The following is a 27,985-nucleotide window of genomic DNA, read 5'->3' as shown; positions in this document are numbered from 1 at the left end:
TGGGGATTCTCAAGGCAAGAATACTGGAGTGGGTTGCCATACTCTCCTCCAGTGAACCTTCCCAATAAATTATTATAAATTCCTGTAAAAATACTACTATTCTACATCTATACAATGGAAATATTGTACAAAAGGTACCTTTAACACAAGTTTTCTCATTAATATGGTTTAATAACTCACAGAGTAATGGAAGAGGCACCTTGATGGATCTTGTTACTGTCTTAGATTCTCATCTGATGTTTTATTTCATTCATTTGTTAAGACTCCTCAATCATGTACCCAGGTAGGCCATCATTACCAGAAATTAATACTACAATTTAATATAACCTTTCCCATTCAATTAAATGCAAATAAAATGAGCATGGTATGATATTCTATTAGGAACTACTGGCACTGTGATAGGCTTAGTGAATTCTATGAATGTAGAGACTTTAGCATCTAGATTATAACACACTGATAAAGATATAGCCCAAGCTTTAACTATTAATACTAAATGGATACCTACTACTTTCAAACCATATTATCTCAGTTAAGATTATGATAAAAGCTTCTTACAATTGTTCAATGATTCATTAATAGATTAGATCAAACTGTACATATAATTTAAAAGTTTAAATGGACTATGTATTCTAATCAAGCATTGTATTACCTTGTTCAAAAGGATAAAGCCCAAGAAATACTAATGTCTACTAATGTATATGCTTAGAGAAAAATATTTAAAGAACGAATATCTAAAGATCATTATATATTAACCCCTGAAGGAAAAGCTAGACGTGAGAAAGCTTGGTGCATTGGGACTATATTGCATTATAATGTACCATTGCCTTTGGAAAAGAATTTTGGTTACCCCATTTCACAGAAAACTGTTTGGATTTCAGTAACCACACCCACTGATTAACAGACTGTGAGAGAGCTGCCAAGGGACTACTTTGTGGCCAGACTTCTTATATCTGGGAATCCTGCTTCTTAGAAAACTTGATCAAATGGACTATTTTTCCTCAATCTTATAAAATACTTCTTGAAGTCACGTTCCAATTTATTTGTGTTATAATCAATTACTTAAACACAACCTCTAATTATCAGCTAGAAGTTCCATTTTCAGGATGTTTAGCACATATAGATCATTTATATAAGAAAGGAACCACATACTATTGCTTTCCTGTAAAAGAACAATTGTTGTGGACTCAAATGTTAATTCCTACTTTACCTGTCCCCAATATTAGCTTACCATTAGAACTCCTACATAAAATCTTAGAAGAAGCAAAAGAATTACAGGTTTATAAAAAGAATTTATAAATAAGCATCACTGTACTTTATTAGAACATTTTATTGTTACTATTACTGTAGCTAACAAATTAATGGATGTAGGTATTAATGTCCAAAAGCATACTTCTCATTCTCAGTGGGACATTTTCTTTTCTCAGTCTCCCACTGAGCCAAATTGTTTTCTGCATTGTTTAACCCACTGTTGATAATCTTGATTGTATTGTTCTTATTAACCATATGGAAATGTTATCTATCTTAATGCATTAGGAAAACTGCTAGAGAGACCTTTCCTTATTCTTATGCTCTTCAGTCTAAACAATGCTGAGGCTGAATGTTGGGGAAAGTAATAGAAGTAGTCTTGTTCAGACTTCAGAGACAATGATAGGCCTTTGACTGAACAGAGACCCCGAAAGGAGTTACACAACAAGCTGCAAATCAGCAGAAATGGGGAAAGTAGTTTTGGGGAACTAACAGATAAGGAAGGGAATAAGTCACAAGGAATGGAATGAGTCATGAAGTTTCCTGAGTCTTGAGAATCTGGCCAGCTCCCAGGGATCAGTGAACATTCTGAGACACGGCTAGTGATACCAGCATTTAGCTTATTAGTCAGAACTGTGTATTTACATGATTATCAGTTTGCAGTTTGGCAATAAAAGCAGGACTCCTTTGGACGGCACCTTGAAGTCTCACGTGTGGATGGACACACTGCCTGGGACTTCTCAATTGAGGACTCCAGAGTGCTATTCCAAGGTCTTCCAGCACTGCCTGAATCTGGATGTAGGTATGTCCCCAGTTTGGTGATGTATATATTTGTTTCTTGCTATACTACTTATGGATCTTCCAACTAGCACTCCAAGCTGGATCTAGATGCAGAAGCTTTTCTAATTTGGTGATGTATGTATGTATGTGTGTGTATATATATATGTGTGTGTGTGTATATATATATATTTACACACACACACATTTCTTGTGGCAATGTATATGTGTGTGTGTTAGTCGCATATATATATTTACACACACACACACATTTCTTGTGGCAATGTATATGTGTGTGTGTTAGTCGCTTGGTCGTGTCTGACTCTTTGCAATCCCATGGACTGGAGCCTGCCAGGTTCCATGAAATTCTCTAGGCAAGAATACTGGAGTGAGTTGCCATTCCCTTCTCCAGGAAACTTCCCAACTGAGGGATCGAACCCAGGTCTCCTGTATTGCAGGCATTTTCTTTACCATCTGAGCCACCAGGGAAGCCCCCGGTGATGTACATATGTATATATAATTATCTGTATATTACTTGTCCTCATACTGTAACATTACTAACATAACCTTCCTTATTTCCTGCTTATTTAAGAGTAGAGTGGTTATTTTACTGGTCAGTCCTCTGAACTTGAAAGTGTTTCAGCAGATCATAAGTCTTTTGGCAGAATAGAGATACAAATGACTATGTATAAAATAAGTAAGCTACAAGGATATATATACACGCAGATATAACTATCTCTATGTTACTTGTCCTCATACTGTAACTTACTACTAATATAATAACCTTCCTTATTTCTTGCTTAAAGTATAGAGTGGTTATTTTACTGGTGAGTCCTCTGGGCCTAAAAATGAAAGTGTTTCAGCAGACCATAAATCTTTCGGCAGAACAGAGGTATAAACTTCTATGTACAAAATAAATAAGCTACAAGGATATATTGTACAACAAAGGGAATGCATAAAATATTTTATAACCATAAATGTAATATAATCTTTAAAAATTATGAATCACTATGCTATATACCTGAAGCTTACATAATATTGTATATCAACTATAACTCACATGACTGCTAAATGCCTAAAGCAAGGGTCAGGTTTAGATTCATCTGACTCTGAAGCCAGCTCACAGTGCTATGTGTACAACTATTTCCAGCTAAGGAATATTGGCAGATTTGTGCTCAATCCAAAAAAGAAATCTAACTGCAGCATATTAAGTTTTCAAGTTATACGAAGACTTAAAGTATTCGGTGCTATTTGAAAACTGAACTACACAAATAGTCATCACAGAAAGTAACAAAAAAACCCATTTCCCCCTTGACCCACAGCTATTCCCAACCACTGTGCATATATGAATCCCATCTAAAGGAAGAATAGAAATCCTAATTCACTGCCATTCATACTCTAGTTCATTTATTCATTTTTGTTTTGTTTTTTAAATAAGTCTTTTTCGTCTGTTATTTTCATTTCAAAATGGTGCTTTTCATTTCAGTTTCTTATCCTTCCACAGAGCACTTTTCTGTAACAGATCCCAGGACTGGAAAATGTCTAATACTATTTGATGGTGATGACAATAAAGACAATGAATGACCACTATGATAAGGATGATGACTACACAAACAATAATCCATAGATGTTCAGCATAATCCCCATTAGGGACTTAGCAATTGTTAATTGCTACTTAACAATTAAAGAACTCTTTAAAATAAGATAAGGAAGTTCATGGAGGTATTTTAGTAATATATTATGCAAACATTTGGGCCTAGAGTCATATCTCTGAGTTAACAGATACATAAATACTCTCCTTACATTTCCAATAGGTTTATTGTAACATGCGCAAAAATGGTGCTCAGTCTGAATGTTATTCTGTTCCTAACTTTGCATCTCTTGCCTGGAATGAAAAGTTCAATGGTAAATTTGATTAACAATGGGTATGACGGCATTGTCATTGCAATTAACCCCAGTGTGCAAGAAGATGAAAAACTCATTGAAAACATAAAGGTGAGATAAAAATTTACTGTTATTTTTATTTCATTAAGTATTTTCAACTCATGTTGCTTAGTCATAAACATTCACACAGACTTATAACTTTCCAAAACTGCTTTGACAATACTCATCATTTATATGGCATGTATCTAAACTGTCAAGATTAATATCTGCTTAGTGTAAATATTATGTATCATATATTAGTAGCATTAGTCAGTCCCTAATGAATTATAAAAGTCAAACTACTAATGTTTTTTCAACATAGTAAGCTAAAATAAAGACCTTCAAGCTACTGGAGAATGATTTTCAAGTTTTATCTTTATGAAGTTTACTTTTATAAGGTTTAAATAACTAACCTACATTTAAACTCTCTCTAGAGCTCATTATCTTATACATTTTTAAAATATTTTTCATTCTTCATATTTGTTCAATTTTGAAAATTTTGAAATTCTTAGATTACTAACTACCCTTGTATAAACTGAGAGAAGTTAAGTGATTTGTATAGTCAAATAATAAGTAGCAAAAACAGAATTTGAAGCCAATAACCTATATACTTTTAGAAAATTACTGCTTGATAAAACTTTGCATTTTATGAGCACATTCCGTATGAGAAGATAACTCAAAATGAATCTAGCAAAATTGTTTTTTCAATTAACAGCAATCTAAAATCTACCAAACTTCAAACTTCCAGCCCAATTTTAAGCATCTCTGTTCAGTTCAATAAGCAACTTGCTAACAGACTCCAAATCTTAATCACCTTTATATCTCACCTAACACCCTCACTCTCAACTCCAACCCATCATGCTGAATGCAGATATGGATAGGTAAAAACTAAGGAATTAATTTCTAAGTATATAAAAATGAGAGTCTACAGACTAGAGAGATATAGTAAAATATAATCTATTTTTCAGTTAGTCTTTGACAAAATATTTGGGGAAGGGTGCTTATTGTTTGTACGTATACTCTCAAGTTCATTGTGAAATTGTTACTACAAGGTAATTACAATTAAATTGTTACTACAATTTAATTTTGTCAGGAAATGGTAACTGAAGCTTCTACTTACCTGTTTTATGCCACCAAACGAAGAGTTTATTTCAGGAATGTGAGCATTTTAATTCCAATCACCTGGAAATCAAAATCTGAGTACTTCATACCAAAACAAGAATCATATGACCAGGTAGGGAATTTTATTTAGCTCCTAAACTATTTCTTGCTCCCTGTGATTTTTAAAAATTAATACTCATAATTTTTTAGTAATTACTAATGACTACTATTTAAATTAGAAATTTTGCTGGTCTTATTTTAGATAAAAAATTCTTTGTTTCTATTGTTCTTGGGGTCTGTTTTGGTTTGTTTCTTCTGCTTTTTAGGCAGATGTCATAGTTGCTAATCCTTATCTAAAATATGGAGATGATCCCTATACACTTCAATATGGAAGGTGTGGAGAAAAAGGAAAATATATACATTTTACTCCAAACTTCTTGTTGACTAATAATTTCCACATCTATGGATCCCGAGGTAGGGTTGTCTATTTTATACTTCCATTTTTATTTCCACTGGAAACAAATGCAACATTGTGATTAATGTATTTTTTAAATTTTTAAAGGAAAAAATACCTTTGGAAATTTATTGGTTATGTTCAACTAATTATATTTCTTTTTCTATGTGTGTTTAATAAGAAAATTAATTTTTAAAAGCGATTTATTGATATCAACCCAGTTTAACTTCTTTGGGCTAATGGAAGTTGTCAATTTCTAGATTTCCTTGACTGAATTAGATTGATTATGTGGGAAAGGGAGACTTAAAATATAAGGAGATTGGATTTAAATACAGAATTCCCCACTATCCAAAAGAAGTGTTCCTATGCAAACTTTCATAAGTTAAAATGGTATACAGCAAGAAGCAATTACCTGAGGACACATCTTGCTAACAGTATGCACAAAATATGTCGAGATATAGCACAGATGCTCACAGACAGAGTTCAAATCTATAGCGTTTGATACTGAGATGCTAAGCACAGAGAAGAAGCTTGATGATGCCGCTCTTCCTGCTCTGTTTGTGTGCTGTTGTAAAACTGGTGGCTGCAAAACAAATGCTGAATACTATTTTAGCTTTTGGCCTTTTTTCATAGAAGCAAAAATCCTCTTTGAATTTCTTTCCATTAGTGAAAACAGGTACCAAGATGGGTTCTTCATAAAAGTGAAGTGGTTTAAATGAACTTTCAAAAAGCAGGGATATCTATAATGTAAATGGAAATTTATAAGTGGCAATATTCTCTTATAGGCAGAATATTTGTCCATGAGTGGGCCCATCTCCGCTGGGGAATATTTGATGAGTATAATGTGGACCAGCCATTCTATATTTCCAGAAAGAACACTGTTGAAGCAACAAGGTATCATCCTATTGAACAAATCTGTTTTCAAATTTTTTCATTTATGACTTTTTAATTTTCTATACTAGGCCGACAAAGGTTATCTCAGTGGCTGAGTGCTTGCCCAATTAATGGCAAAATTCAACCTGTTGCACTATAAATATGTCAACAACTTCTGTGTATTACATTTTGGAATGAAGCTCAACCAAAATTTGGGAATAATTTCATTATCCATCTGGTTGTATTAAATAGCTGAGGAAAGAAGAGAAGTGAAAAGCAAGGGAGAAAGGGAAAGATATACCCAACTGAATGCAGAGTTCCAGGAAATAGCAAGGAGAGCTAAGAAGGCCTTCTTCAATGAACAGTGCAAAGAAGTAGAGGAAAACAATAGAGTGGGAAAGACTAGAGATCTCTGCAAGAAAACTGGAAATATCAAGGGAATATTTCATGCAAAGATGGGCACGATAAACAACAGAAATGGTATTGACCTAACAGAGGCAGACGAGATTAAGAAGTGGCAAGAATATAGACAACAACTATACAAAAAAAAATCTTGATGATTGGGGTAACGACAATGGTGTGGCCACTCACCATGAAACAGACATTCTGGATTGTGAAGTCAAGTGGGCCTTAGAAAGTATCACTACAAACAAAGCCAGAGGAGGTGATGGAGTTCCAGCTGAGCTATTTCAAATCCTAAAGGATGATGCAGTCAAAGTGCTGCACTAAATATGCCAGCAAATTTGAAAAACTCAGCAGTGGCCACAGGACTGGGAAAGGTCAGTTTTCATTCCAATCCCAAAGAAGGGCAGTGCCAAAGAATGTTCAAATTACTGTACAATTGCACTCATTTTGCATGCTAGTAAGGTTATGCTCAAAATCCTTCAAGCTAGGCTTCAGCAGGATGTGAACCAAGAACTTCCAGATGTACAAGCTGGATTTAGAAAAGGCAGCGGAAACAGAAATCAAATTGCCAACATTCAGTGGATCCTAGAGAAAGTAAGGGAATTCCAGAAAAACATCACCTTCTGTTTCATCGACTATGCTAAAGGCTTTGACTCTGTGGATCACAACAAACTGTGGCATATTCTTAAAGAGATGAGAATACCAGAGCACCTTACCTGGCTCCTGAGCAACCTATATGTTGATTGAAGTGAAGTGAAGTGAAGTCGCTCAGTCGTGCCCGACTCTTTGCAACCCCATGGACAGTAGCCTGCACCAAGCTCCTCCGTCCATAAGATTTTCAAGGCAAGAGTACTGGAGTGGGTTGCCATTTCCTTCTCCAGGGAATCTTCCCAACCCAGGGACTGAACCCAGGTCTCTCACATTGTAGACAGACACTTTACCGTCTGAGCCACCAGGGAAGTCCGAAGCAACAATTAGAACATGACATGGAACATCTAACTGGTTCAAAGGTGGGAAAGGAGTATTTCAAGGCTATATATTGTCACCCTGCTTATTTAACTTCTATGCAGAGTACATCATGCAAAATGTCAGGCTGGATGTATCACAAGCTAAAATCAAGATTTTCAGAAGAAATATCAGCAACCTGAGATACACAGATGATACAACTCTAATGGCAGAAAACAAAGATGAACTAAAGAATCTCTTGATAAGAGTGAAAGAGGAAAGTGAAAAAGCTGGCTTAAAACTCAGCATTCAAAAAAATAAGATCATGGTACCTAGTTTCATTGCTTCATGGCAAATAGATGGCGGAAAAGTGAAAACAATGGCAATTTTTACTTTCTTGGGCTCCAAAATCATTGTGGACAGTGACTGCAGCCATGAAATTAAAAGATGTTGGCTCCTTGGAAGAAAAGCTATGACAAACCTAGGTAGCATATTAAAAAGCAGAGACATCATTTTGCCAACAAAGGTCTGTATAGTCTAAGCTATCGTTTTTCCAATAGTCATGTATGGATGTGAAATTTGGACCATAAAAAAGATGCCGAAGAATTGATGCTTTTGAATTGTGCTGCTGGAGAAAACTTTTAAGAGTCCCTTGGACAGCAAGAAGATCCAATCAGTCAATCCTAAAGGAAATCAGTCCTGAATATTCATTGGAAGGACTAATGCTGAAGCTGAAGCTCCAATACTTTGGCCATCTAATGTGAAGAGCCAACTCACTGGAAAAGACCCAGATGCTGGGAAAGATTGAGGGCAGGAGAAGGGGGCAACAGAGGATGAGATATTTGGGTGGCATCACCAACTCAATGGACACGAATTTGAGCAATCTCTGGGATATGGTGAAGGACAGATAAGTCTAGCATGCTACAGTCCATGAGGTTGCAAACAGTTGAACCTGAGTTAGAAACTGAACAACAAATTATCAGAAGAAAAAGAAAGAAAAAAGTTGTAACCTAAACCTTAAGATCTGAGAATTAGTGTTCAACTGCCTACCCAATCTTTTATTCCATTTGCTTCATAGCTTTTCAATGTGAATTTGTTTCATTGAAATTAACTAAACTGTTACAACCTCTTGTTAAATATATTTCATTTTTCATTTAATCTTGAGCTTAAAGAAAAGAAGTACTTTTCATAAGTGAGAAAACTGATTTTTTAAGGAAAAAACTGGCCAGATTTAGATAGGCCCTATTTATGAATAGATGAGATATTTAAATTAAAACTATCAGGCACATGGAGTAGTTAATGAGTATGAAACAACAATTGAAATCAGTGTAATAGGAAATGTCTTTAGGATAAAAATTAGAAAAAAGAGTGGTACAAAAATGCCTTTGTGTTGTTTGCTTTATGTGTACTAAGCCACCTAGAATCTTTCACAGCCTAGACTTTCAACCCAGGACACTTATTAGTCTCACCTCTTCCCATGCAACTCCTCCCAGCACACCTCCCTTATTCAGACAATGCTTGCTCATCCTTTAAGGCTCAGTCTAAATGCTTCTTCCATAAGTGTCTTTCCTCTCCATCCACTTGGGGTTATATATCCTTGACACTGTTCCCAAAGCAATGTGCATGGGCTTCTCTCACATACAAATATACATAATATTTGTATTTATATATGTGTATATGTAAATACTTATATAGCAATATACATGTGTGTCTATAAAAGTAAATATGTAGCATACATAAGAAATTTAAGAGAGTATTAAGAATAATATTGAATCTTCCCTACCCATTAGGGAGCAACTCCTCTATGTCTCTTAATTCAATTTCCACATGCCTGTAAGGAATTATCATCTTTAGCTCAAGGTCACAAGTAACAACTATTAATAAATACAAACTAACATCATTGTTCTTGTTGAAACTGATGGTAAATGGGTAGGACACTGTGCCTACTTTTGTCAAAATGGAATGCTGGTACATGGTCTATAACAAAATATCACTGAGGGAATGATTTTAGGATATTAATATTTATTTATAATTTATTTGGCCTTCATATATAAATGTAATCTAATTCTTTCACCATAGATGTTCAACTCATATTACTGGTACTAATGTGGTTTTCAAGAACTGCCAGGGAGGCAGCTGTATAACAAGGCCATGCAGACGTGAGTCACAGACAGGGCTGTATGAAGCAAAATGTACATTCATCCCAGAAAAATCCCAGACTGCAAAGGAATCCATTATGTTTATGCAAAGTCTCCATTCTGTAAGTACCTTCTTTTTCTAGTCTCACAAAGGAAGCCTTTGGGAAAAATTAATTAAGGAAGCTGAATTTTCTATACCAATAGAAATAAGATAAGTTACTAAGACAGTTAATTAACAGCTATTTTATTCAGTCCTGTGTACCCAGCCCTGTCAGTGTGTATCTGGAAATTATTCCACTCTTTCTCACTATTCTGTTTTCTTTTGTTTTTCCTTCAGAGGTAGAACTGTATCCTTCTCATTAGCATCACAGAATTTCTTATAACATTGCTTTCCTCAATTGATTTCTGTGGATTTATGTCTAGAGCTGCAACTTTACTTTTAATTTTTTCTTCTAAGTGTTATTCAATTCATACTACTTTTCCAAACTAATTCATTCTGTAGCTTTGGAAAGTACTGACAGTCTCTGTTTTCCATTACCTCCACACTAAAGTACACTAAGTTTTGTAAAGTGATATTGTGAAAAAATAAATGGCTCTGTCTCTAGAGAACAAAAAAAGTGGAATGGTTCACAATCACCAATCTCACCAATTAAAAAATAACAACACAATAATTCAAGTTCCAAAGCTAATGTTTGACTTGAAATATCTGGTTAAATGTATGAAGCTCAGAAGAGAAGAACAGGTGCCTTGGAGTTAGACAGAGCTGATATAAAACTCCAGTCTGTCATTTTAAAGCTGTATCACTAAGAGCAAATTGCTAAATCTAAGATTTTAATTCTCTAGCTTTTTAAATGGAAATTATAATACTCACTTTACAGTGATACTGTGGTTAGTTTTATAAGAATTAATATAAATAAAGTATGATCACAGTACTTAGCATAAAGTGAGTACAAAATAAACTTAAAAGTTTTCACTTTTTAAATCTATAAAATATTTGGATAATAGGGAATTGTTTCTTTCTCTGGGTAAATTCAACTTAATTAATGTAAGCATATTATAGTTACCTAATGAAAGTTTCCAAACACATGAAAAAAACTTTTAAATATGAAACCTATGAAGTTATCAAAAACAACTAATCAAAATAAAGCATACTACCTCTAGGTTTAAAAGGCACAAGTTTTCATAAATAAAATTACTAATAACATAGACTTCTAAGGGTAAAGGTTTGTAAAGGCCTATTATTTCCAATAAGATTTAAAATTGTGAAATCTAGGGCATTAATAATGAAAGACTTGAGTAAAAATGTAGACTTTATATTTTCTTCTAAAACTCCTAAAGAAATCCAATGAGATATTTAAGTATAAATTGTTTCCCAGCCTAATAAAGCTCCCTCCCAGGAGTATTTGAAGTGTGATTCTAGATCTTTCACTGTAATCTGTTACATATGCATCCACAAAGGTAGCCAAAGAATTGAGCATCCAAATAGATATCAGATCACATAACACAAGAGGATAATTGGAAAATACACTGTCTGCGCCAAACTATAAATTCCAAAGCATTTGCCTATGAGGAGATAACTCATGCTGCCTACTTGGAAAATAAATAACAATGAAGAAAGAAAACTATGTAATTGAAATATGTAGCACAACTAACTATATAAGATATGGCTCAGAGATAAATATTGTACTTTAACTATATATCTTGTATGTAATAATATTCCCTTCTAATTATTGTAACATAAACTAAATATACTGCATAGCATCTATACCCAGAGCATAAGCTCACACCCAGGAGAAATATGCTCCGAAATAATGAATATTCAAGTCCATTATATTCTTCCTTGAAATTTCATTATTCCCACAACTTAAGCAATTGTGTCAGCCATCATCATCCCCCAGTGTTATGATCAACCTATACCTAAAAGAATCACCAAATGACTTTCCCAGTGCATACCGACAGTTTTACTTTGCTTTCTTTCCACTCAAGCATACAAAACGGATGTGAGAATGTTAGATTGTGAAATAATTTTTACTTGTCAGGAGATAAAATCTGTGGAGGACGTATAAGACAGCCAAGTATATGTTTGGAAAGGAAGGTAATGCTTCATCAGTGACCTATTATTGTCTTTCAATTGATTTTTTTCCAGGTGACCGAATTTTGTACAGAAAAAACACACAATACAGAAGCTCCAAACCTACAAAACAAAATGTGCGATGGCAAAAGCACATGGGATGTAATCGCGGACTCTGTTGACTTTCAGAATACATCTCCCATGACAGAAATGAATCCACCGACCCGTCCTACATTTTCATTGCTCAGGTCCAAACAGCGGGTAGTCTGTTTGGTACTTGATAAATCTGGAAGCATGTCTTTAGTAAGACGTTTATCTGTTAGCTCTCCTAATTAAGATATTTAAGCTAATAGAAATACAATTTAATCTTAGGTTTAGCTCTACTAAGCTAAGTAAAAAATATTTTTATTATTCTAACAAATTTTAGTATGACGATTTTATGTGGACAAGCACTAGAAGATAATATAGTAAAATAAAATAAATGTTAAAGTTATTGTATCATGGATGGTATCTATTCTTTAACTTTTAGTTCTAACAAACAGGAAGTTACACAACTAAACAAAGAGAAAAGACAAAAATCACCCATAATTCCACCTCTGAGCATGTCATTCCTATTTTTTTTCTGTTCATGTATTTGTCTTTCCTCCTCAAAACTGTGATATCTTACATAATTTTTTATAATATGATTTTTTTACTTACTATACCTTAAATACTTACTCCCCAATGAAAAAAAATGATTCCATGACACAATTTTTAATGACTGTATCCTATGCACATAATATAATTTAGTCAACTTCCCATTACTGGATATTTTTGTGATTTTCAACTTCTTATCAAAAATTATATTGCAAAAAAATATTTTTGTGTGCATCTTAAAATGATTTCGTTATTGTTAAAAAAGAAAGTATAAATTTTCAAAGACTTTTCCAAGTAAGGCATACTAATTTTTAGTTTTTCGTGAATATTCTTTTTAATATAATGAAGCTAAACTCTAAAATACAGTAATCAATTATTATCATGATCTCTGACCCATAAACTTTGTCTTTCACCAATCTGTTAGGATTGGAGGAAACTCAGGAATTGTTCAGACATCTTTTTTCTTACAGGAAGACCGTCTCGTTCGAATGAATCAAGCAGCAGAACTATACTTGATTCAAGTTATTGAAAAGGGATCTTTAGTTGGGATGGTTACATTTGACAATGTTGCTGAAATCCAAAATCATCTAACAAGAATAACTGATGATAATGTTTACCAAAAGATCACTGCAAATCTGCCTCAAAAAGCTAATGGTGGAACTTCAATTTGTACGGGGCTCAAAGCAGGATTCCAGGTAAAATAAAAATGCTTTTCTAAATATCATTCACATTTATTGTCCCTTTTAATTTTGTCCAGCTCTCTTGGAACAAGTGTCATGAGCTTAGAGGTCTCTCATTTAAATAATTTTAGAAGAATTTCTATTGTCCATACTCCTGAAAAACTGAGTTGCACTGAGAAGTGATTAAAGGGAAGAAAAATTCTGTGAGCACATAATCATCATGATTTTACTGAGAAACTCCTCATCTCTTTAGTGTTACATAGTCTGAATCACTATGAGGAAAAAAATAATGCTGTTGAGATTGTAGAAGAGGGAGATTACTAATATTTTTATATTATGGATAAAGAAAACCTCAGTTCATCAAATTAAATTGGCATATAAAAATCACAAAAATAGAGGTAGTTCCTCAAGCATAGTACCAAACTCAAGATACGTGGGTAGAAGTTTATTGAAATAAAAACTGTGAAATCAAAAGTTGCAAGCAACTTTTGAGCACTGTATTCAACTGCAGCCAGTACTCATCTGAATTTCTTCCAACATAAGACAGCCCTGTTTTAGCTTATTTATATTCTTTCAGTCACAAAAACAGAAAACTATTTCCTTCCCTTCATTGATTCTCTCATTGCCTCAGCTAAAAAGTGGAGACTGTTACTTGTATCTGGGCCACTAGTTAATGTCATCTCCTGGCTTTCCTTGTGATGTATATTCGCTGTAAAGCATATCAGTTTAAGAAAACATAACTTCCAGACCCAGACACACTTGAGATTGTGGTTCTATTATTCACTAGTAAAAGGACCTTGGATGAGTTATTCAACTCAGAAAATCTGTTTCTTCAATTAATGAAATACGGAAAGTAATAGTTGTTGTTGTTCAGTTGCTAAGTCATGTCCAACTCTTTGCAATCCCATGGACTACAGAACGCCAGGCTCCTCTGTCCTCACTATCTCCCGGAGTTTGCTCAAACTCATGTCCATTGAGTCAGTGATGTTATCTAACCATCTCATCCTCTGCCACCCTTTTCTCCTCCTGCGCTCAATTTTTCCCAGCATCAGGGTCTTTTCCGATGAGTCGGCTCTTGGCATCAGGTGGCTAAGGTATTGGAGTTTCAGCTTCTGCATCAGTCCTTCTAATGAATATCCAGGGTTGATTTCCTTGAGGATTGACTGGTTTGATCTCCTTGCTGTGCAAGAGAGACTCTCAAGAGTCTTCTCCTGCATCACAGTTCGAAAGCATCAATTCTTTGGCATTCAGCCTTCTTTATGGTCTAACTCTCACATTCGTACATGACTATGACTACTGGAAAAACCATAGCTTTGTCAGCAAAGTGATGTTTCTGCTTTTCAATACATTGTCTAGGCTTGTCATAGCTTTCCTTCCAAGGAGCAACCATCTTTTAATTTCATGACTGCAGTCAACGTCTGCAGTGATTTTGGAGCCCAAGAAAGAAAATCTGTCACTGTTTCCACTTTTTCCCCTTCTATTTTTCATGAAGTGATGACACCTGAGGTCATGATCCTCAGACAACCACTCTGCCTTCTTGCATTTCTTTTTCTTTGGGGGAAAAAGAAATAACAGTACTTATTTCATCTAACTGTGAGAACTATGTCAGACTAATAATTGTTCCCCTAATGTTCATAGTGGCATCACTTAAAACAGCCAAGATATAGAAGCAAATCAAGTGTTCATCAAGAGATGAATGAATAAAGAGGATGTAGTGCACGTAGGGCATCCCTGGTGGCTCAGATAGTAAAGAGTCCACCTGCAACGCAGGAGACCTGGGTTCAGTCCTTGGGTCGGGAAGATCCCCTGGAGAAGGGCATTGCACCCCACTCCAGTATTCTTGCCTGGAGAATCCCCATGGACAAAGGAACCTGGCGGGCTACATCCATGGGGTTGCAAAGAGCTGGACACGACTGCGTGACTAACCACAGCACAGCACAGTGTGTAGGTATGTATATATACATATATACAATGGAATATTACTCAGCAAAAAAAAAAAAAAGGAGATTTTGTCATTTTCAACAATGTGGATGGACCTACAGGGTATTATGTTTAGTAAATAAGTCAGACAGAAAAAAGACAAAAACTGTGTTATAAATTATATGCTGAATCTAAAAAATAACACAAACAACTGTATATAACAAAACAGACTCACAGATATAGAGAAGCATCTAGTGGTAATCAGTGGGGAGAAGGGAGAGGAGGCTGCAATATAAGGATATTGTATTAAGAAATATAAATTACTATGTATAAAATAAATAAGCAACAAGGATACATTGTACAGCACAGGGAAACTTAGTCATTATTTTGTAATGACTTTAGAATATAATTCACAAAATAGAAAATTTGTATGTTGTATACCTGAAACTAATATAACATTGTAAATCAACCATAATTCAATTAAAATATTAAACAAGTACTCAAGAAAGGATTGCTATTAAAAATCATAATTCTTATAGATGTTTATTCAATTCTAAAATATGAGAGTGCTGTATTTTGAGAATGTTTGCACACATTGATTCATATATGTTTTTCTTAATATGCTTTGATATATTTCTTACAACATTTTGACCAGACTCTATTGCTAAAGAGATTATATCATATCATCAATACATTCAAACAAGTAAAAACCTCTTACTTACTTATATAATGAAACCATGTTTTTACCTACAGAATCATAATAAAATGTCTGAAATTTATTAAGCACATATTACATTAGTGCCTATGTTAAATGCTTTACATTCATAATTTTGCTTTATTGTTATCATTAATATTTAGTCAGGCACTATTACCATGCCCATTTTCCACACAAAAATTGATTTTCAGAGTAATTAAATATCTTTCTCAAGATCATATAGTCAGTAATTGGCAAATCCATGATTCAAAATCTGATCTTTCTTACTCCAAAGTTCAAAAAAGTAATCATTACACTGAGCTATTTATTGGGCTTCCCTGATAGTTCAGTTGGTAAAGAATCCAAGCTATTTATAGAACCCTACTATAAATATAAATTATATTCATATACATAAATGACAGACTAAATGCTAGCTGTTCTACTTGGCAAATGGCAGAGCTAGAATTTATTCTCAATTTGTCTGAGTAAATTGTCTTAGTCACTACTCTTAGTAAAAAAATCAGGAAAATACTCCTCCAAATTATAATACTTGATAAATTCATGAACTCTTCATGACACATCAATTTTTTTTTTCTAGGAAACCCTGAGATTCTTCAATTATCAACTAGCTTTTATGCATTAAAAAGCACAAGCCACATCATTTAACTTTGCACACTGGCCTTCAGTCACAGCTTTACAAATGTCTAGTCTGCAAACTTCCAAAACTGTCTGGGTCATCTGCCTCCGTCCCAAGTACCTCCTGAAATAATAATAATAGCTAACATTCACTGAGTATTTACTGTGAGTTAGATAGTGTTCTAAGTGTTTTATTCTTTCTTTCTTAGGTAGTTTGCATATATGTGAAAGCACTGTTAACATTCTGCCTTTGGAACCCTACATGACCATTGTACATTACACTCATTTTCAAACCAACTCAACCTGGAATGACAATACAAACAAAGTTTCCCTTTGCCTACTCTGATGCATAATGACTTCTCCAAGACCAAAGAACAAGTTTATTCTTAGTTTATTTAGATATAATCTAATTAATAATCTGGGTTTTCACTATCAGGCAATTATCCACAGTAACGAGAGTACTTCTGGTTCTGAAATCATACTATTAACTGATGGGGAAGATAAGACAATTAATTTATGCTTTGAGGATGTAAAACTAAGTGGTGCAATCATCCACACCATTGCTCTGGGACCTTCTGCTGCCAAAGAACTGGAGACACTGTCAAATATGACAGGTAAACCTTTGAAATCGAATTTGAATACATACATTTTCAGTTTCTCTCATTCCTGTCCTAAAAAATTAATCTTTGCCTTTCCTTGTCCTCATCCTTCAAATTAATGTCTTTCTTCTCCCCATTCCCACTTTCTATTTCTACCTATACTAGCTTCTTTTAACATTAGTCAACATTTTCTGTCTTCATTTCTCATCACTTTTACCAGTACCATCAAGATGAACCTTCTTTCTCCATGGTCACTAAGGACTTACTCAAGCGCAGTTTCAAAATTCTTGCTCAGTATCTTACCTGCTTAATCTTATAGTAGAGATTCAGATAGCACTATTTCATTGAGGAAGAAATGTGAGACTAGAGAATACAAATTATTTGCCCAAGGCTACAGTCAGAGAAGGACTTCCCTGGCGGCTCAGATGGTAAAGCGTCTGTCTACAATGCAGGAGACCTGGGTTCGATCCCTGGGTCGGGAAGATCCCCTGGAGAAGGAAATGGCAATCCACTTCAGTACTATTGCCTGGAAAATCCCATGGACAGAGGAGCCTGGTAGGCTACAGTCCATGGGGTCGCAAAGAGTTGGACACAACTGAGCGACTTCACTTCATTTCACTTCATAGTCAGAGACCTGAATACCAAATCTTGCTCTCTGTAATCCATTCTTTTCCAGCTTCTGACATCTAAATTATCTCCCTCTTCATTAACTCCTGTATCATTTATTATCTGCACTTAATCAATTTTACTTTATTCTAAACTGTCATTCTCTAATTGTTTTTGGTGTAACTCAGATATAACCAGAGAATAAGCAGCTAGTTTAAAAAATATCTTTAATTTTCATAACATTATTTAGAGATTACATCAGCTTTACTAATATGGCAAGCACTTAAATCTAATGATTAAAAACATTTTTTTGGCCAGTTTTTCCTTTTTTCTAATATATTTTGAGCAAGGTTTACTTATTGTAGCATTCTATCTAGGATACTGATATAATAAAAGTTCCTAAGGTCTGGGAAATTCATCTTTTGTAAGTTTAAAAAGAAATTTTAAAATGTATTTTATAGTATATTGATAAGAGCATAATAGCAAATGATTTTCCCACTTAAAATTAGTATCATATGGAATATTCAGTCAGTTCAGTCACTCAGTCGTGTCTGACTCTTTGCAACCCCATGGACTGCAGCACACCAGGTTTCTCTGTCCATCACCAGCTCTCAGAGATTACTCAGCTCATGTCCACTGAGTTAGTGATGCCATCCAAACATCTCATCCTCTGTCATCCCCTTCTCCTCCTGCCTTCAATATGGAATATTATGCAGTCAAACAAAAGAACAACATATTGTCATTTTCCGCAACATAGATGGACCCAGAGATTGTCAAACTGAGTGAAGTAAGTTAGAGAAAGACAAATATCATATGATATCACTTATATGTGGAATCTAAAAAACTAGTACAAATGAATTTATTTACAAAACAAAAATAGAGTACCATATGTAGAAAACAAACATGGTTATGGTTACCAGGGGCAAAAGGAGTAGGGGAGGGATAAACTGGGAGATCGGGATTGATATATAAACACTACCATATGTGTGTGTGTGGTTGTGTGTGTGTGTATGTACCTACTGTATAGCACAGAGAACTCTCTACTCAATATTCTGTAATGATCTATATGGAAAAAGAATCTAAAAAAGAATGGATATATGCATTTGTATAACTGATTTATTTTGTATATACCTGAACTAACACACTGTGAATTAACTATACTCCAATAAATTTTTTTAATAAAATAAGATTATAAAAGTAAACAAAATTCCATTTTAGGAGGATATCGTTTTTTTGCCAATAAAGACATAAATGGCCTTACTAATGCTTTCAGTAGAATTTCATCTAGAAGTGGAAGCATCACTCAGCAGGCTATTCAGGTTGGTATCTTTAAAAAATTCTTTGTCTTTTCACACGTAACAAATTTTTATTATCCTAAATAGTAATTTCTTTCTCTAATAAATAACTTCTCTGCCTGAAAACATTTTGGGTGTCCAGAAAACATCTTTATTGAATTTGCTTTATGTAGTATTTACAGACATTTTTGTTTTGATTCTTTTATTTTTATCAATATAAATGCATTTTATTTGCAAAATTCTTCAAAATAATTCTTAGTTATTTTAATTAAAATCTTAAAAGTATATTTAGAATTACTCTGAACTGACTAAACTTTGAAATGTTATAACTGGAATAACAAATCAGTTTCATGTGATTGTTGTTTATATTTATGTAACAGTTGGAAAGCAAAGCCTTGAACATTACAGGAAGGAAAAGAGTAAATGGCACAGTGCCCATAGACAGTACAATTGGAAATGACACTTTCTTTGTTGTCACATGGACAATAAAAAAGCCAGAAATTCTTCTCCAGGATCCAAAAGGAAAGAAATATAAAACCTCGGATTTCAAAGAAGATAAGTTAAATATTCGGTCTGCTCGTCTGCAAATACCTGGTATTGCAGAGGTAAGAATATTTTTTATTTTCTCCATGCTTTATCAACCAATTTTAAGGAAAAAAATGAAAAATAACATCTCACATGGGAGTAGGAAAATATTACAAAAGCTCTCAAATATTTTTTTTTAATTTTTAGACAGGTACTTGGACTTACAGCCTTCTAAATAATCACGCCATCTCTCAAATGCTAACCGTGACAGTGACCACTCGAGCAAGAAGTCCTACTACACCCCCAGTAACTGCAACAGCTCACATGAGTCAATATACAGCCCATTACCCTAGCCCAGTGATTGTTTATGCACAAGTCAGTCAAGGGTTTTTGCCTGTACTGGGAATCAGTGTAATAGCCATTATAGAAACCGAAGATGGACGTCAAGTAACATTGGAGCTCTGGGACAATGGTGCAGGTAATAAGAATCTGCATCTACTTCCACTGAACTTAAAATCCTACTATAGTCATATGCCTCAGAAGTCATTATTTCCTATATATGCTAATGAAATATATTTTAAGTGAATTAAATTTAATTTTAATGTTTTTAAAGCTTTTTAATTTTTTACTTAGTTATCTTGTCTAGGTATAGACATGAGTACATTTATCTTCTTTGAATTTTATAAGTAATTTTATTTTTTCCATGTAAAATGAAAAAAAAAATTTTTTTTTCCAAGAGCACAATAATTTTTTATTTTCGTTAGTGTCAGTGTTTTGCATATCTTTTTTCAGTTAGTTATATTTTCCTTTTTTGTTAGGATTCTCTTATGAAATAATAATAGCTAATATTAACTGAATGCTTATGAATTAGACTTTTTCAAAGTCAAGATTTGGCAAGTTGTCAACCCAAGCTTCAAATTCAAGTAGTCTGATTCTGGGGTTCACATTTTTTTGGTGGGGGGGGTTTCACATATTTTAGAAAATTGTGCTATACTATCTCACAAAAGAGCTTCCATCACTAGTGCTCATGAACAGCTGATATTGTCATATTTTACTTTGTTGTATGTCTAATATAACATTTCAATATTAAGGTGCTGATATTGTCAAGAATGATGGCATCTACTCAAGATATTTTACAGACTACTATGGAAATGGTAGATACAGTTTAAAAGTACATGCAAGGGCAAGAGACAATACGGCTAGGTTAAATTTAAGACAACCACAAAACAAAGCTCTGTATGTTCCAGGCTACATTGAAAATGGTAAGTGGCATTCATGTCAATGTATGGCAAAACCAATACAGAATTGTAAAGTAAAATAAAAAATAAATTTAAAAAAATTAATTAATTAAAAAAATAAAATAGAAATGTGTCATTTATTTAGGTAAATTAATGTGGCAAGCATTCAAAATAAAAGGTACTGTGGAAAACCTATATAGTTATATAATCACCTCTTTGTTTCAAAACCATATTTATGATAAGGGAACTAGCATAGGGCTATACTTACAACAGGAGAAGGCAATGGCACCCCACTCCAGTACTCTTGCCTGGAAAATCCCATGGATGGAGGAGCCTGGTAGGCTGCAGTCCATGGGGTCGCTAAGAGTTGGACACGACTGAGCGACTTCCCTTTCACTTTTCACTTTGATGCATTGGAGAAGGAAATGGCAACCCACTCCAGTGTTCTTGCCTGGAGAATCCTGGGGACGGGGGAGCCTGGTGGGCTTCTGTCTATGGGGTCGCACGGAGTCGGACACGACTGAAGTGACTCAGCAGATACTTACAACATGCTTTCTTTACATCTCCCTGAGTTCATTTCATTTATATTGAAAAAATTTTACTGTGGCAAGCACTTTGCTAGATGTTGGAGCTACAAAAATAAATAAGGCACCATCTTTGTCCTTGGAAAATTTAGAATCAAGAAGTAAGACAGATAAGTTAAATAACAGGACTAACACTTCATAATGTCTCCTCATCAATTTTAAAATGACACCAATAGAACAAGCTTTTTTTTCACTAAAAGCTGTTACTTTTTCAATGGCTGCTATCAATCAACATTAACTATCTACAGCTGCAAATGAGATGATAAGAAAAGATATCACAATATGAAAAGTTACAAAATTGCTTTTTTTGGTAGGTAAAATTATACTGAACCCACCCAGACCTGAAGTCAAAGATGACCTGGCAAAAGCTAAAATAGAAGACTTTAGCAGACTAACCTCTGGAGAGTCATTTACTGTATCAGGAGCTCCTTCTGGTAATCACCCTTCTGTGCTCCCACCCAATAAAATTACAGATCTTGAGGCTAAATTCAAAGAAGATTATATTCAACTTTCATGGACAGCCCCTGGCAATGTCCTAGATAAAGGAAAAGGTAAGTTTGATATTACACTTAAAAATATTACATACATTGGCTTTTATTTGCTAAATATTTTCTAATGTCCTATTTATAAATAACATGCATAGATGGTCTACTATGGGTCACCTATTTATGTGTGTGAAAACGTAAGCCTGAAGAGATAATGAACTGCCTCAAATTACTTCTATATCTAATAAATTAGTACTTAAACTCACTCTCATCAGATCGTGTTGTGCCAAACTGCCTCTCAAAATATGAACCATCTTAGAAATTACTTTAAGAAGACTGACTTAACAGCTTTCTGTTGCATTTCTTTCTCCCTAACAGGGAAAATTTACAGGGAAAATTTTTTCTAAGTATATCTGTGCTTGAACAATTTCATTCATTCATTGACCTTTTTTTAAATCTTCAAATGTTGTTAGGTTCGTAAGAAATAATCCCTATTGTCAACAGTTAGTTAGGTGGAAAAGACACTTTCTGCAAATAAACAGATAGTTTTACAGAATATGATGAGATACGCCATTGGATAGCCACTTCTGGTTGAGAGTTAAGATCACAAGGTATATCTTAAAGGGCTTTTCAGGGAAGACTATTACTGACCTAAGTCTTAAAGAATGAGAGAAGTTGGGAAAGTTAAGTGAAGATGTCCCAGAGAGAGAGAGGATAATATGCAGAGATTTAGCTATGAAGTTTGAATTAAAGTTCAATGCCAAATTATCTTATTCATTCAAGTTCAGTTCAATCACTCAGTCATGTCTGACTCTTTGTGACCCCCATGGACTGCAGCACACCAGGCCTCCCTGTCCATCACCAACTCCCAGAGCTTATTCAAACTCATGTCCATTGAGTCTGTGATCCTCTGTCATCCCCTTCTCCTCCCACCTTCAATCTTTCCCAGCATCAGGATCTTTTCCAGTGAGTCAGTTCTTCACATCAGGTGGCCAAAATATTGGAGTTTCAGCTTCAGCATCAGTCCTTCCAATGAATATTCAGGACTGATTTCCTTTAGGATTGACTGGTTTGATCTCCTTACAGTCCAAGGGACTCTCAAGAGTCTTCTCCAACACCACAGTTCAAAAGCATCAATTTTTTGGTGCTCAGCTTTCTTTATAATCCAACTCTCACATCCATACATAACTACTGTAACTTCCTCATAATAAATTGCCCATATTCTTAAAAGTTTAAATCACTTTTAGCTTTGCTTTAAATTTAACTGAATTAATGTTTATTGAATGCCTACCATATTCCAGTGTTGTGCTAGACTAGCAGATTCTCATAGGGTAAAGCCAATCTTGTTATTTTCCCTTTAAGGTGGTAAAATGAAAGCAATATGCATATCAACAGACAATATCTCAGAGGCTTTTAGTGCTGAAAAGTCACTTTAAATGCTCTTTCCCTTGTGTTATAATACATCCCTTACCATAGGCTCTCTCAAAAGAAACAATGCTTCTTAATCTTTCATTTCCTATGTAGCTATATTTCTCTTTGTCATTATCATACAATTAGAAAAATCATTCTAAAGTCAAAAGAAACATAAAATACCTATGAAGAGCTCTTTGTACTTCAGTACTGAGACTCTTATAATAACAGCTTCTGAAATACACTTGACCATTAAAAATATGGTGAAAATAAAAAATACTGCCACTTAGAAATCCATAAATGAAATTATCTGACTAAATGTTTAATTCTAAAATTGAATTCAGTTAAGACCAAGTCTTTAGATCAAGACTGGATTCACAATAAATGTCCCTTATACTGATTATAGAAACTAAAAGATGGAAGAAATTATTTCATACATACATTGGGAAAGAACTTTACTGTGTTTAACCTCAAATACCTAAAACAGGTGGGATCTGATCTCCCTCTCTCCTAGTAACAAATAGGAAGATGTAGTTCTATCAGATTTTACCCCTAGTCATTACAAAAGGAAGTATTAGCAGTATCAAAAAATAAATAATTATCTATATAATTTTAAATGAAAAACTTAAGCTTGAAAGTGAAAGTGAAGTCGCTCAGTGTGTCCGACTCTTTGTGACCCCATGGACTGTAGCCTACCAGGCTCCTCCATCCATGGGATTTTCCAGGCAAGAGTATTGGAGTGGGTTTCCATTTCCTTCTCCAGAGGATCTTCCTGACCAGGGATCGAACCCGGGTCTCCTGCACTGTAGGTAGATGCTTGATCATCTGAGCCACCAGGGATCTGTGATAAACTTAAGTTTACTGGGACCCAATTTCCATACTAGTCATATATGCAAATCAGACTAGATGACCTAGAAATACTAAAACATGTAGATATAATTTTAATATTTTATGATCCACTAATTTTGTCATTTTGGGCATCAACTGAATAACTGTTTTTGGCCAAAAAGTAGTATTTTTATTAAAGTATAATTGACCTACAACACTATGTTAGTTCCTGGTATATAATATAGTGATTTGATATATCTATACAATATAAAATGATCACCACTTTAAGTCTAGTTACCATCTGTTACCATACAAAATTACTATAGTATTATTGACTATACTCTCTATTCCATACATTTCATCCCCATGATTCATTTATTTTGTAACTGGAAGTTTGTACCTTTTAATCTCCCTCACCTATTTCACTCATTCCCCCTACTCACCTCCCATTTAGCAAATGCTTGTTTGTTCTCTGTATCTATGAGTCTATTTCTATTTTGTTATATTTGTTCATTTGTTTTGTTTTTTAGATGCCACGTATAAATGAAATAATATGGTATTCATCTTAGCTGTCTGACTTAATTCACTTAACATAATACTCTCTAGGTCCATTCATGTTGTCACAAAACACAAGATTTCATTCTTTTTACGAGTGAGTAATATCCCATTACAGGTTTGTTTGTACACACACCACATCGTCTTTATCCATTCACCTATCAGTGGATACTTAGGTTGTTCTATATCTTGGCTACTGTGAATAATACTGCAGTGAACATAGAAGTGCATATATCTTTCTGAATTAGTGTTTTTGTTTTCTTCAGAAAAATATTCAAAAGCAGAATTGTTGAATTGTATGGTTGCTCTATTTTTTATTTTAATAACATCCATACTGTTTTCAGTAGTGGCTGTACCAATTTACATTCCCACCAATAGGATGAGAGGGTTCCCTTTTTCTCCACATTCTCACCACACTTATTTTTTGTTGTCTTTTTGATAATGTATGTTCTGATAGGTGTGAGGTAGTTTTAATCTGCATTTCTCTGATGATTGCTAAGACTGAGCACCTTTTCACGTCTGTTGGGGCCTAGAAGTAATTAAGGAGGTCAAATACATGCCAAACACAGTACCAGATACTCTAGTTCATACAAAAGGAGTATAAAACATATTTTTGTCCTAAAGAATAGTACATTCAAATTGGAAAGATAAACAGAACCTCTATAAAACTGGAAAACTAAATTCCATGCAATAGAGTTCAGGGAAGAGAGTTACCAAGGGATGAAATACATGACCAAGACTTCATTAAGAAACTGGACTTCCTGTTGGGTGGGCCTTGAGGAATAAGTACAATTTGCATCGATGGGGAGAGAGAGGCATTCCAGGGATTCATGTCAGGGAGAAAAGGAATCAAACAATATGATCAAAGTCAAGAAAGCAAAGTATCACAGTGAAATATTTAAATTAAACTAAGGGATGGATGGATAGTTAGATGGATAGATCCACAGAAATTAAATGCAGAGAGGATGTGAAGAGTAGTGGACTAGATCAGATTGACAGGACCTATTTATTAAAAGACCCGAATGTTAGGCATAGGGCCTGAATTTAAAAGAAAACAATAAATTTAAGCTACTCACCACATACTTAGAACATATTCAATATTTCATGAAAAAATAAAGTCGTCACTGCAAAAAAAAGATATTTTATGTTTTATTGTTCATGGCATTTCATGTTAAAATATATTTCTTTATCTATGGCTGCTGTAGATTTCTAAAGCATTTTGAATGAAACACTTGTCAGCATCTTTCTTTCCTTTCTTGATAAAATAATGATAATAATAGCAAATATTTCAAACATTTATTAAGTTCCAGCATTGTGCTAAACACTTTTCATGTATTATTATATATTATATTATATAATGTTCATATATAAAATTCCATAAATATTTGTTGAATTGAATGACTGATTCTCTTTTTTACAGATAAGAAAACTAAGGTAGGAAAGATTAATTAAATTTTTCTTTGTTACAGCTAGAAAGTAGAACTAAGGTTCAAATTAAAGTCTGCCTAGCTCCTAAACATGTTTAATTTTTAGTACACACTCTAAATTCTCTGTCTTCCTTTGCTCTTTGTCTTTATCCCTGGCTCCCACTCTACTTATCTGCTTTCCTACTCATACATCCTAGTACTCCCTTTCTCAGCTTAATGAAAAATAATACAGACAAAGGGTATTGAATGTTACTGAATGTCATTACTATACTCAAACATTATTGTGTTCCTTGTTCTAAATCAAATAGACTCAGTTCTTCATATTTCTATTTTTAAGTCTAGATTCCATTTTTAGTAATATACAATTCTGAATTAAATTCTTTGTGATTAGATAACTAGATATAAAACTGTTCATATATGTGTTCTTAAAGAAAATGGAATAACCAGACAAAAAAACCAGTGTGCATTCCTGATGGACCCCTAAATATAAACTGATGTGATAGCAATAAGGCATTCTAGTGATCCTAACATACATGAAATATCTATTTATTTTCCAGCCAACAGCTACGTTATAAGAATAAGTAAGAGTTTCATGGATCTCCAAGAAGATTTTGACAATGTGACTTTAGTGAATACTTCTAATCTAATACCTAAGGAGGCCGGCTCAAAAGAAAATTTTGAATTTAAGCCAGAACATTTTAGAGTAGAAAATGGCACCAAATTCTATATTGCAGTCCAAGCCATCAATGAAGCCAATCTCATCTCAGAGGTTTCTCACATTGTACAAGCAATCAAATTTATTCCTGTACCAGAAGACAGTGTCCATGCTCTGGGTACCAAGATTTCTGAAATCACTCTGGCAATTTTTGGATTACCAATGATTTTCTCTATATTTTAAACTAGGAATTGTGTCAGCACTAATAACCAATGTTATACATAGTTGGTACACATTTATTTAGGATTTAATTTGCTATTTTCTTGTTGTTCAGTTGCTACATTGTGTCCAACTCTTTGCAACCCCAGGACTGCAGCATGCCAAGTTTCCCTGTCCATCACCAACTCCCAGAGCTTGCTCAAATTCATGTTCATTTGAGTCAGTAATGCTATCTAACTGTCTCATCCTCTGCTGTCCTCTTCTCCTTTTACCTTCAATCTTTCCCAGCATTATATCTTTTTCAATGAATCGGCTCTTGGCATTAGGTGGCCAAAATATTGGAGTTTTCAGCAACAGTTCTTCAAATGAATATCCAGGGTTGATTTTTCTTTAGGATTGACTGGTTTGATCTTAGAGTCCAAGGGACACTCTAGTGTCTTCTCCAGCACCACAGTTCGAAAGAATCAGTTCTTTGGTACTCAGCCTTCTTTATAGTCCAATGCTCACATCTATGCATGACTACTGGAAAAACCATAGCTTTGACTAAATGGATCTTTATTGGCAAAGTGATGTCTCTGCTTTTTAATACACTATCTAGGTTTATCATAGCTTTCCTTCCAAGGAGAAAGGTTCTGTTAATTTCATGACTGCAGTCACAAAAGGCAGTGATTTTGGAGTCCAAGAAAGAAAATCTGCCACTGTTTCCACTTTCCCATCTATTTGTCACAAAGTGATGGAACCAGATGCCATGATCTTAGTTTTTTTAATGTTGAGTTTCAAGCCAGTTTCAAGCTCACCTTCCTCCTTCACCTGCATCAAGGGGCTCTTGAGTTCCTCTTCATTTTCTGCCATCAGAGTGGTATCATCTACATATCTGAGGTTGTTGATATGTCTCCCCAAAATCTTGATTCCAGCTTGTGTCATACAGCCTGGCATTTCACATGATGTACTCTGCAAAGAAGTTAAATAAGCAGAGTGACGGTATCAGCCTTGTTGTACTTATTTTCCAATTTTGAAACAGTCAGTTGTTCCATGTTCAGTTCTAACTGTTGCTTCTTGAC

The 27,985-nt window shown here is 34.3% G+C and overlaps 1 protein-coding gene across 1 annotated transcript; it reads left to right on the top strand.

Moving 5' to 3' along the window:
* The first annotated feature begins 1,850 nt into the window (after nt 1-1,850).
* LOC120856909 (calcium-activated chloride channel regulator 1-like) lies at nt 1,851-27,100 on the top strand. The gene is made up of 15 exons (XM_040232392.1): nt 1,851-2,047; nt 3,837-4,017; nt 5,039-5,179; nt 5,373-5,520; nt 6,286-6,394; nt 9,803-9,983; nt 12,008-12,235; nt 13,039-13,263; nt 16,935-17,112; nt 18,922-19,022; nt 19,379-19,603; nt 19,731-20,001; nt 20,615-20,785; nt 21,660-21,896; nt 26,608-27,100. Exons 2-15 carry the CDS (start codon nt 3,859-3,861, stop codon nt 26,946-26,948), a joined length of 2,715 nt encoding a protein of 904 aa, XP_040088326.1. The 5' UTR covers nt 1,851-2,047; nt 3,837-3,858; the 3' UTR covers nt 26,949-27,100.
* The last annotated feature ends 885 nt before the right edge of the window (nt 27,101-27,985 follow it).

This window comes from Oryx dammah, unplaced genomic scaffold (genome assembly GCF_014754425.2).
Source record: "Oryx dammah isolate SB20612 unplaced genomic scaffold, SCBI_Odam_1.1 HiC_scaffold_28, whole genome shotgun sequence".
NCBI classification, from domain to species: domain Eukaryota; kingdom Metazoa; phylum Chordata; class Mammalia; order Artiodactyla; family Bovidae; genus Oryx; species Oryx dammah.
The sequence above is the reverse complement of the archived record's forward strand: the minus strand, read 5'-3'. Positions and strand labels throughout refer to the sequence as shown.

What these genes read in the sequence shown, in the direction of transcription:
- LOC120856909 (XM_040232392.1), top strand. Translation starts at nt 3,859, where the DNA reads ATGGTGCTCAGTCTGAATGTTATTCTGTTCCTAACTTTGCATCTCTTG. An exon ending in AACAAGAATCATATGACCAG is followed by an intron (nt 5,180 to 5,372) that starts GTAGGGAATTTT and finishes TCTGCTTTTTAG; the next exon opens with GCAGATGTCATAGTTGCTAA. An exon ending in TGTCCTAGATAAAGGAAAAG is followed by an intron (nt 21,897 to 26,607) that starts GTAAGTTTGATA and finishes TTTATTTTCCAG; the next exon opens with CCAACAGCTACGTTATAAGA.